General features: G+C 53.2%; 4 protein-coding genes across 4 annotated transcripts; 2 read left to right on the top strand and 2 right to left on the bottom strand.

Annotated features, from left to right (window-relative positions):
• Nucleotides 1–392: 392 nt before the first annotated feature.
• CDEST_10431 (Putative major facilitator, sugar transporter, major facilitator superfamily) lies at nucleotides 393–2,158 on the top strand (the record flags this gene model as incomplete). Its single annotated transcript, XM_062926589.1, has 5 exons — nucleotides 393–477; nucleotides 529–1,036; nucleotides 1,109–1,358; nucleotides 1,420–1,818; nucleotides 1,874–2,158. The coding sequence occupies 5 exons, from the start codon at nucleotides 393–395 to the stop codon at nucleotides 2,156–2,158; spliced, it is 1,527 nt and encodes a 508-aa protein (XP_062782640.1).
• On the bottom strand, nucleotides 1,869–3,432 carry CDEST_10430 (Putative arylamine N-acetyltransferase, papain-like cysteine peptidase superfamily; the record flags this gene model as incomplete). Its single annotated transcript, XM_062926588.1, has 2 exons — nucleotides 1,869–2,919; nucleotides 2,981–3,432. 2 exons carry the CDS (start codon nucleotides 3,430–3,432, stop codon nucleotides 2,352–2,354), a joined length of 1,020 nt encoding a protein of 339 aa, XP_062782639.1. The 3' UTR covers nucleotides 1,869–2,351.
• Nucleotides 3,433–3,805: 373 nt separating this feature from the next.
• Nucleotides 3,806–4,304, top strand: CDEST_10429 (uncharacterized protein; the record flags this gene model as incomplete). Its single annotated transcript, XM_062926587.1, has 2 exons — nucleotides 3,806–4,000; nucleotides 4,074–4,304. 2 exons carry the CDS (start codon nucleotides 3,806–3,808, stop codon nucleotides 4,281–4,283), a joined length of 405 nt encoding a protein of 134 aa, XP_062782638.1. The 3' UTR covers nucleotides 4,284–4,304.
• A 129-nt stretch (nucleotides 4,305–4,433) lies between these two features.
• Nucleotides 4,434–11,116, bottom strand: CDEST_10428 (Putative fungal domain of STAND protein; the record flags this gene model as incomplete). The annotated part of the gene is made up of 3 exons (XM_062926586.1): nucleotides 4,434–5,691; nucleotides 5,774–9,781; nucleotides 9,840–11,116. 3 exons carry the CDS (start codon nucleotides 11,114–11,116, stop codon nucleotides 4,434–4,436), a joined length of 6,543 nt encoding a protein of 2,180 aa, XP_062782637.1.
• Between the last annotated feature and the right edge of the window lie 62 nt (nucleotides 11,117–11,178).

Below are 11,178 nucleotides of genomic sequence, written 5' to 3'. Positions count from 1 at the left end.
CGGTCTCCATCTTCATTTCCAAGTCGGCGTGGGCTGATTCGTCAGGTTGGTCTTGTCAAGCAAGGCCTTTGACCAAGAACACCGCTCGGCGGCTCTTGGCCGTTTGCGTCACCATGGCGAGCCAAGCGAGAACCAAGAAACCGACTCCAGAACCGCGCGAACCAGAGCCCGTCCCGGGCTTTTGGCTCGCCGAAGCGACCGAAATTGCGGAGACGGAGCACCGCCCCCCCACCGCAACAACCCCCCCTATGGTCCACACCGATGGACGAGCTTCCCCGGATCAGCGTCTGGATATAAGAGGGGACGGGTTTAATAGGAAAACATATAGTCAAAAGAAGCACTGAGAGTTCAACTTCTCGAGCGAGAGAAATAGAACTTATTCTTGTGAAGATATGGCGCTTCTATCACCAAAAGTGTATCAGTGGCTCGTGGGAGTCTTCGCTTCCCTCGGCGCCTTTCTCTTTGGTTATGACCTCGGTGCGTTTACCCTCCCTTATCAAAACAAAAATCGATAGCTTACGGAAACAGGTGTCATCGCCGCCGTCGTGGCATCAAACACGTTCAAAGATGCCTTTTCCCCGGACACGTCGACGGAGGGCCTGGTGGTGTCCATGTTCACCGCAGGCGCGTTTTTCGGCGCCGGCGCCGCCGGGCCGCTGGGCGATCGCCTGGGCCGACGAGGCACCATCGTCACGGGCGCCCTGTTCTTCCTCCTGGGCGGGGGTCTCCAGACGGGCGCGCGCGACATCCACATGATGTGGGTTGGCCGTCTGATCTCGGGCCTCGGCGTGGGCGCGCTCTGCATGATCGTCCCGCTGTACCAGGCGGAGCTGGCGCACCCCAGCATCCGCGGCACGGTCACGGCGCTGCAGCAGCTCATGATCGGCATCGGGGCGTTCGTGGCGACCTGGGTCGGCTGGGGGTGTTATACCCAGCTCACGACCACGAGCGCGCAGTGGCGTATCCCTTTGGCGATCCAGAACATCCCCGCCATCATCCTTGCTGCGTTGACTTTTCTGTTCCCCGAGAGTCCCAGGTAGGTCACTATCTCAGGACAGAGGAAATGCTTCGTCCATCATGGGTTCAATCACTAACGTCTCGTCATCAGATGGCTCGGTGACAAGGGACGCGACGAGGAGATGCTCAAGACGCTGGCCCGACTCCATTCCAACAACGATGTCAACGACGCTTTCGTCCGGGCCGAGTACGAGCAGATCAAGACCGCGGTGGAAATCGAGCACCAGCAAGAAGCGAGATCGTATATGGACCTCTTCCGGTCGAGGAGCTCGTTCCGCCGCCTGTTTCTGTGCTGTGCCATCCAAGCATCGGTCCAGATGACGGGAGTCTCGGCCATCCAAGTGCGTTGCAGGAAGCCTCCTACTTGTGAGTATGTAGCATCGTAGGCTGACGAGATCCCAGTACTACTCCCCCCGGATCTTTGAACAGATTGGCATCGCGACGCAAGACACGCTGAAATACCAGGGCATCAGCAACGGGCTCGCCATCATTGCCCAGACGCTCGCCATGCTGCTCATCGACCGCACCGGCCGCCGCTGGCCCCTCATCGGGGGCAACATCTTCAACTCGGTCACCTTCATCATCGCCGCCGTCCTCCTCGCTCTGTTCCCGCCGGGAGAGTCTAACAACCTCAGCGCCCAGTGGGGGTTCATCATCGTCACCTGGCTGTACAACTTCAGCTTCTCCTCCACCTGCGGCCCGCTGTCCTGGATCATCGTCGCCGAGGTGTTTGACACGAGGACTCGCTCGAAGGGAGTTAGTATTGCTACAATGGTCTCTTTCGCATTCAACACCATGATTGTAAGTCGGCGATCATCTTTGTGTATAATTCCCGGTGTATCTGACTGAAAAATAGGGCCAAGTTACCCCGGAGGGAATGGAGTCCGTGGGGTACCAATTCTATTTCCTTTTCATCGTATGCAACATCACAAACGCCATCTTCTTCTGGCTGTTTCTGCCGGAGACCGCCCGCCGCCCGCTCGAGGAGATGAACGAGCTGTTCAGCAGCAACAGCTGGATTGTTGCTGGAAAGGCCAGCAAGAGGTACAACGGCCATGATCTCGAGAACCGACTGCACGAAAAAGAGCACCACGCGTCGGTGGACGCGCAGGCCGAGAATGCGTATGCCGAGACGAAGTAGCATTGGACGAGTAACCCGGTGACGCGGGTTTGTTTTCAGACCAGGTTGTTTGTGCCCTAGCAGTCTATGTAGTTGAGTAGAGACTTTCGTAATAGGATGGCGATTCAAAAGTAATCGAATTTTTCACTGCGGCAGTTCGTTTAGTTCCTGATGCTGATCCGTCATCTGCTTACACGCATTCGAATCTCCAACTTCACTTCGTTTCCAACAGCTCTTGAGGCATGCCCCTGATGGCCTTTTGCTCGGCCGGCGTCAACGCGATGAAGAAATACTTCTCGATAGCCCTGACCCGTTCCGCCTCGTTCTTCAGGGTCTCGAGAACCTCCACCTTGTCGCCGATCTTCCGCTTCACCTCGTCCTTGTGCAGCACGACGGTGCCCTCGGCCCTCCTGGTGTCCGGGTTCAGGATCGTGCGCATGCAGAGGACGGTCTTGACGAAGTAGCTCGTGGGCCGCGACATGACGGCCCAGTTCATGACCTCAAAGTCCTCGGGGAAGAACTCCTGCTCGGTGAAGCAGTTGCGCTGCCGGAAGGGCCCATCGGCGCTGTCGGTGGAGTAGTACACCCACATGCGCTGGCCGGCGTCGGTGTTCTGCTCGAGCTTCTCGTAGACGAGCTTGCCGCGCAGGGGCGCGATGGTGGTGAACTCGGGGCTGGAATCCCTGCGGAGGGGCACGGGGACCATGGTCGCGCCCTTTCCGAAGCCGACGTCTACCATGTAGCGCTGGCCGTCGACGGTGACGAGGTTGAGCATGTGAGACCTTGGTTGGCGTGAGCAATACGTTACTTGCGTGGTGGTGGCGCGGAAGACGTGTTCCTTACCATCCCCCGAAGCGTTCTTCTCCCTTGATCTTACCGCCGACGCTGGTGAGTTCGAAACCGAGGCCTTTGAGGACGGCGCCGAACAGGGCGTTAAGCTCCATGCAATAGCCGCCCTTGCCCTGCACGACGACCTTGACGAAGAGATCTTCCAGGTCCAGAGAAACGTGTCGATGTTTCGAGTAGTGAAGCGTCAGGCTCTCGAAGGGGACCCTCGCAAGCTGGTGAGCCTGGAGTTCCGTGAGGAGTTGCAGCCGGTCTGACGCATGTATCTCCCGGGGGTAGTTGATGTGCTGGAAGTAGCGGTCTAGTTGCTCTTCGGTGTACGACATGTCGAATATGGGACTATGCGGATAGTTGTTGAAGTCGAAGATGGTCTCTGACGCGGTCAACTTGTTGGTTGTTGTCGTGATTACCAATCCAAAATGCACGAAGACGTTTTCCACGAGGCTCATGCAATCAAATGCGCATTAAAGCTTTCCAAGTCTCCAGTGTCTCCAATATAACCTTAGGCGACTATTTCCGTATGAGTAATAGTTTCTGTATATGACGCGTAGGTAGCGTAAAAGCCGCCCCGGAATAAAGTAATTTGGACATGAACCACTAAAAGGGCTTTTGTCCAGCACGGATGTTTCCAAAATAGATGCCAATTGTCGAAGCCTCAAACTGTCTGTGGCTTATTCTAGTATTCTAGCCACGTGTGATCGAAAACCACTTCGGGACTCACACTCATCCCATGTACATGAAGGCTTCCCTTCACAATTTTCTTTTAGGAAGGTGATGTCACACCCGAAATGGGACGACAGTGTGCCGCACGTGACATGTTGTATGTGTATATGTGCCGGTCATAAGCGCCATTGCCGCCTGAAAACCACTCAACTTCGCTACGACACGCCGTATTCCAACGTCACTCATCATCATCAATCGCAGAGATCGATGCGACTGCTTATCCTCGCTTTCGTGGTACCCTGCATCCTGGCCGTCATGGGCGAAAAGTTCATTGTCGAGTTCGGCAGCAGCAAGGTGCGAATTCATCCAAGCACCCAGATGCCGTATCTGAAGCGACGTAGAGTTAGTCCTGACCATGACGCCACAGGACGAAGACAGAGAAGCCCTCATCACCAAGTTGACCGCCGACGAGAGGACCAAAGTCGTCAAACGTTTTGATCACGTGGTCTTCTCCGGCGTCGTGATCGAGACCGGTAACCACAACCTCGACACTCTCCGGGCCATCCCGAATGTCGGCAATGTGTGGCCGTCAAGGAACGAGGGGATGCTAGGGGCGCTTGGCGGGTCGCAGTCATGAAGGGGCAAAGTGAACAGAGCAGTCAAGAGAAGACGAGATACAGAGTTCTTGCATGTGTTTCAGTCATTTTACAGTCGTTGTATTTCGAACAGAAACAAGAAATCTTCTTTGGCTTCACAAAGTCCCCCTCGATTGCCTCCCACCTCGTGCCTATTCTTTTTTAACCTCATAGCCATCTCGGTGGATTCGCACGTACTCCTCAGGAATCAAGTTCGAGGGGCGGCTTGTTCGACGTGCAGGACTCAGCGGCAGGACCTTTCCCCTCCACTTCTTCTTCTCGCTCATCAGCCGGGACCAGTATTTCCGTGACGACTCCTTCGGCAACCTTTCCATTGTCCCGCAGATGACCAACTCAGCCCTCACAGGCCCGCCCCAAGTGAATGGCCCCCGACTTTGTTCATCTACCAGCCCAAGACCATCGGCCGGCGTCAGTTTCCGTTGGTCGGTGAACCGTCCGACCAGAAGCCAGTTCAGAACTGATGGGTTTCTCTTCGCAGCGTCGTGCGCTGACCGGAACCCGTTTGGCCCCCAGTACGACAGCGCCGCCCCGCGACGAACTAGGTAAACAGCTGACTCTTTCCGCCCGGTAATGCAAGCCACAATCAGAGCAGAGCCCAAAGAACACCCTTCCGCATCAATGTCGGCGCCCATGATGATGAGATTCTCCATGACCACCGTCCGACCGAGGGATGCCGACCTGCATAGTGGGCTCCAGGCATTGTGAGGTGCCATGTTGAGGAAGTTGCAGAGTGCTTGTTGTTTGTATTTCCTTTGAAAGAGTCGGAAGCAATCGGTGAGCCAAAAAAGATGTTGATGTGACCCGATGTTCCAGGGGAAAGGCTGGCTATCTTCTAGTCGGATATCTAAATTGAGCAATAGTGAGATGAAATCATCTTGGCAAATAGCAGAATGAAACGCCGATCGGCCAGTCGAGTCTAAAGCGTGAGGATCATGTCCAAGATTTGCGAACTCTGCAAAGATCTTGACATAATCCCAATGTATATGGACTCCATCGAGGTCCGGTGCTGCATGTAGCAGAAGAGAGGTCGATTTGGAGTCTGAGGCTGCAGCGTCTACTTTGGCATCGTTCAAGGCCCTTATAATGAGGAAACTAAGATGACGTGTTGCAGTAAGAATTGGAGTTCTGCCTTTGTGGTCACGACACTCAAGAGCTGCACCTTTGTCTATCAATTGCAATGCGACGAGGTACTCCGGATCCTCATCACACAGCATCGCGAAATGCAATGGTGTTTCTCTGGACTCGATTGTCAAGGCGTTGATATTGGCTCCAGAACCGAGCAGCAGATTGACAGCCTTGAGATTTCCTGTCTTGGCTGCCCAGTGTAGGGCTGAAAGCCCGTCTGCACCGGGCTCGTTAACAGCCACGCAAAACAGAGTTTTCAAGGCCCTCGAAGGAATGAGAACTACCCCAGAAGGTCAGACGCTGGTCTCAAAATACCAAATCGCAGTGAGGCAGAGGAATGACTTACTCATTGTGTTCGCTGCGGTCCTTCAAATTCTTTAAAAGCAACTCCAAGCCTTTGTCATTATTCGAGGCCGCGGCAGTGTGGATGAGACTTGAATATTGACCCCACGCCCCATCCTCGCTGTTCGTGTATCTCGCTAGACTCTGAGGCAGGACCTCAATCAGACTAGGATTGCCGACTATCAAATGAATTGCAGAAACAACAGGATCGCCACAGGAGACGGTTCTTGTCAGGGATGCCCCCTCCGCGAGAAGCCAAACTACGATTGCGGTTCGTTCCTCCTCGATGGCCATTATAAGAGGCGAACAACCACCACAGCTGTTTAGAGGAATCTCGAGGTCACAACCTCTGGCAACCAAGTCTTGACAACGGTTCAAGTTGTTGTCGAGGATGGCATCCTCGAAAGCTGCAGCAAAAGCCATTCGACGCGGTCTTTCTGATAAAGTGTCATGTTCGCGAGTGTCCGAAGTAAGCTGCTCCGGATCCGATTCGGAGGATGTAAATAATGCGATGAGCCTTGTATCGTTGGATTGGAGCGCATAGAAGCTGGGGCGCATTCCTGCCGAGTCAAGAGATGGCCTACACCCGGCGTCGATAAGGGCTCTTGCAACTCCAAGCATGTGGTACCTTGCCGCAAGGTGCAGTGACGAGCTTCCTTTCGCTGTTCGGGCATTGACGTCGCATCCTCGAGCGCACAGGAACTCAACGACGCTGGTGTGGCCTCCAATGGCGGCAAAATGCAATGGTGTGCAGCCATCTTCCGCCCTGGAATCGACATCACTGATGAGCTCATGATCTAGATAGAACCTCAGAATTTCAATCTGCCCATTGACAGCGCCAAGATGAAGTGCGTTAGTTCCCGATAATTTGATAGGTTCCTTACATTTCGACAGTGTCGTGGAGCAGGTTTTGGTCCAGTTTATCAACCTACTTCCCTTGTGAACATCATATAATTCATGCAGGAACGAAGATGAACCGAAAGCAGCAGCAGCGGCCAGGGCTGAGTCGAAACCCAAGCTGCTTGTCTGACTGGGGTCTGCTCCAGCTCTCAATATGGCGGAAGCATACTGAAATCTGTTTGTTCTCAAATACCAGACCAAAACCGGATCATGCCAACCATGATCGATGCGCACGTTAGGGTCTGCACCTCGATGTACGAGTTCGCCGACAATCCACTCTGCGCCCGGAGCATGAAGCTGATGAAGCAACGGAAGTCTGTTGAAAGGGCTCGTTTCGTTCCAACGAGACTTATCTGCATGATCCAATACGAGACTGAGCATTTTCTTTACTTCATCGTGCTTTGGGGGGTTCTGACATATGCCTTCCAATGCAGACAGGCCATCAACTCGTTGGTGGACACTGACGCCTTTCCCCAAGAGGAATTTTCCGAGTTTCAAGTCGCAAATTTGAACGGCTGCTTTCAGCAGACGAATGAGATGTGGGGACCTCTCAATGTCAGGCCAGTAACGCGTTTGATCAATGAAATGATGGATCAACTCGCAGATGGGCGCGAAATCGGACGTTGTGAGAACGGAGCGGTCGGAGACGACTTCCAATAATGGGATGATACCAGACTGGCTGGCTGATGACTCGTAGGCATGCAGGTACCCGAGGCGCGACAAGGTGTGTCCTTCCGAGATTGCTTCTTTGACTAAGCGGCTTGCGTAGACTATTGAAGAGCGTGCGATCTCAACCAAGGTTTGTGAGAAGTGCTGCCAAACGCTCCTTTGCACAACAGTTGTCATGGGAGGTCCTGAGACGGACAATTCTTCCACGACAGCCGAGGCGATTCTGTTCACCTTATAGGTTTGTAAACACTGTCCTATATACGACTCTAATGGCGTCTTGCCAGAAATATCGCCTGGATAACTGCAAGACCCAGGGTAGATGGATTTTAGGCGTCGAACGAAGCCCACTGTGGCGTGGCGGCTCAAATGATGCAGAGGGCTGTCTCCGGGCGCCAACGTGGTTTTGTCTATGATGTTTGAACGAAACAGGGTTTCGAAAAGATCGCTCGCGTTGGCGCTCGCCGCAAGTAACAATATATGCGTTGGGCAGCGGACCATCTCGGGGCTGAGAGAGACGTGCTCCACAAGGATGGAGGCGGAATCCACCTCCTCGTCCTTGAGACACTGAGTGAGTGGCGTATATCCGTCGCGGTCCACGGTTTCCATAGCCTTGGTGATATCATCTGCAAAGTGCTCCAATAGAACTTTGAGCCCTTGAGGCCAATCAGCGTGCACATGCAGAGCGTTGCGCCCCTTTGCGTCTTGCGCAAGACAAGTCGCACCGTTGTCTTTAAGCATCTTGACCGCCTCGTAGTAAGTATTTGTCGTATGCCATCTGGCCTCGTTGTCTGTAACGTCGTCTGTGTAGTTGTCATAATCACAGTCGGGCCCCCACAAGTGGATCGGCTGCTCGTCAAATGTATTCGTCTTGGAAACGTCGCACCCGGCATTGAGTAACTCCTTGATGATAAGAGACGTTACGGTACCCCTTGGTGATGCCATTGCCAGGTGCAAAAGCGAGTTGCCGTCCTCACTTACACAAGTTGAGGCTTCAAAACGAGGATCGTTTAGAATTCTGCGCAGTACAGGGAGACTTCCCACCTTGGTTGCTGCAACAGCTTGCCGCCCCAAGTCTTCTTCCGTCAAATAGATTCTGGTATCAATTGTCGTCGGGTGACGGACGAAGTCCAGGTCGTATGATATGGCTTGGTTCCACACCAGACGGTGTAGTCGGATTTCCAAAGAAGATGGGGCGACGGAGTCATCCATTGATTCGAGAAACGGTTGTAAGCTCGCACAATGTGTCACACAGTCATGTTCAGCTTGTCTTATGAAGAAGGCGGCTGCGCTCTCAAGGTCGTGTTCTTTGAGCGGCACACCAAAGCGAAGCAGAGTCATCGGTAGAAACAGCGTGTCTGCTTTGTATGCCACGTCGAACGCAACTTCGTATAAAGTCTGACCGTGAAATGGATAGGTGCACTCTGAAGGGAATAACGCCCCGGCGTGACGGAGACAGTTGATGGTCTCTGCTGTGGCTACCATTTCATGATGATCTTCGCTGGCTGTGGGTTGAAACCATTCGAGATAGTCGTCACCGTATAGTTCAGTTGATGCAGCGATCCCCTGGACAGCGCATTGCATCGGAGTCCCGACGGGGCCTGCGAGATTGACGTCCATCTTTTGCTGAATGAGGAAGGAGCAAATTTGTGGCAAGGAGAAGGACGCTGCCAGATGCAGTGGGCTGAAAAGGAAACTGGTGATAATTGACGTAGCGTTCTTAGTTGTTCCGAAGAGTTCGTATTGTTCCACAATCGAGATTGCCCAAGAAGTGAACGAGGTTGTTTTACTCGGGCGGAAGAGAGATTTGGTAAGGTCAACAATACGCGCATCTTCCCATTCTCCTCTGGCGTATATCGGCCAGCGTCCGGCAGCGTGTTCGTACGCTGGGAATTCTCTGTCGCGTGTTGAGATCCGATTCTGTTCGCGCTTTGTGTCGTCTTTCTTCCCTGTGTCGACGCTGGCACGGCTGAAATTCTCGAGTTGGATAAACTTCAGACACTCAATCGCGAGCAGCGAAAATGCGCGTTGTTTAGAGACTCGGAAGATCTCCAAGTCTGAATTGGGTAGTGAGGCCGTTTCAAGAAACTCCTGGACCGAAAAATGGGAGAATTCAAGGTAAAGTCCGTCATTCGACTTTCGAACGAAACTACTGCAGTACCTCGTGATGGCTTCCTCGCGTATGACGGCTCGCTGATTTAGCGGTCCTCCCTTCTCAGGCACTGAGAGTATTTGCCTTAATTGATGGATCGTGAGCTTTGGAGAGGCATATGCTATGCTGTTCAGGGCCAATTGAATGGTTTTGGTTTTGGTTCTGGGTATGCGTTCAAGGATGCGAACATAGCTATCGTTTAGGGTCGGGGGAAGGCTTTTGAGTGCATCGCGGCAATCCTGATCTGAGTCGCATTCTCCTAGGTGGTCCAGTTGACAAGCCACCCATCTGAACCTACAGGTCGAGTGTCAGCAGCGTAAGGATGTTTGTAAGGACTGGCAAGTTTACTCACATTCCTTTTGCTCCATCAATGAGTCCGTGAAGAATTTCCCCTTTCAGCTCAGCGTCATTGATGTGTAACTTGCGATTGCGAATCCTCTCTTCAATTTCCGATGTGACGAATTCCGTTATGTCTTCCTTGTGGGCGGCAATCTCCAAGGGAACAAAGTCCGCCTCCAGATGACCTCGAATGTGATCCTCATCGCGGCTTAGAAGAGCCATGGAGACGTTGTCGGTGTCCTCGGAAATGTCAGAAAGCATCTCAACCACGTCATCGGTGAGCTCTTTACACTCGTCAAGACCATCGACGATCAGATACACGTGGTCGTACATCTTAGTCATATCCTTGAGAACCCGCTCCAATGACATGACGCTGGCAACTCGAGGTAGACCATTTGAGGGATGTAGCTCTTCGTAAAACTTCTCCAGCCTCTCATACGCTTCTTCCTTTTGAATGGCAAGTTGATAGATCAGAGCCCCGAGGATGGCCTCAGGCTTGTGAGTGTTGGCTTCCTTGTAGTCGCAGAAAAAGAACGCGGAGGGGGTCGTCTCCGTGCTCATGCCCAGTGCCGCCTCGATGATTGACGCAGCCAGAACCGTCTTGCCGGCTCCCGGAATGCCCTTCAGCCAAAGTCTGGAGTCAGGGGTAGATAGCCAATGCTGAAACTCGGGAAGCCGTGTGAGCCAGAGACCAGTCCTTGGATGTCGCAGACGACGACTCATTTCGTAGTTCTGCTGAGGATTGTACTTCAGGAAGTAATCCAAAATTTTCGTGCGCCCTGAGTTTTGTTCGATCCGAGTGACGATTTCCCGAGTTTCCTTGACCACGGTGAGCGTTTCTCCGGCATGACGGCCTTCTTGCGCCAAGAGTCGGAGCATGGCGTCCATCGTATTGGCAGACAGAGCCAGATTGATGTTTTGTTTGTGCTTCGACAATTCTTCCAGCCATTCCTTGATGCGGTGGTTTGAAAACGGCCATTTTAGCCTGTCTTTGATCGAATCTTTGTCCATCTTGCCCAATCTTTTGTCGATCTCCGCGAGGGTCTTATTGCATGCCTCGATGTGGTGCATGCGCAGGTTTCTGTCAAACGATTCATCGTCCAAAGCCCTGGCCAGCCTAGAAAGACTACTCAGAATGCCAGCGAGGAGATTGACCTCCTTTGCAAGCTCCTGGATTTCTTTCTCGGCATCTTTCACCGATCTCCCGTACTTGACCAGACGATCGAAGATGATGTCGGCGAGCGTGACAAGCCCTGCGATGCTTGCGGCGATTGACAGGGGGTCTGACATGATTAGGGGAAATCGGTGGCCTTGGAGAGGGGAGCTGATTGCGATGCAAGGGCGAAGTTGTC

This window comes from Colletotrichum destructivum, chromosome 6, assembly GCF_034447905.1.
Source record: "Colletotrichum destructivum chromosome 6, complete sequence".
Taxonomy (NCBI): Eukaryota; Fungi; Ascomycota; class Sordariomycetes; order Glomerellales; family Glomerellaceae; genus Colletotrichum; species Colletotrichum destructivum.
This window is presented reverse-complemented; position numbering and strand designations above follow the sequence as displayed.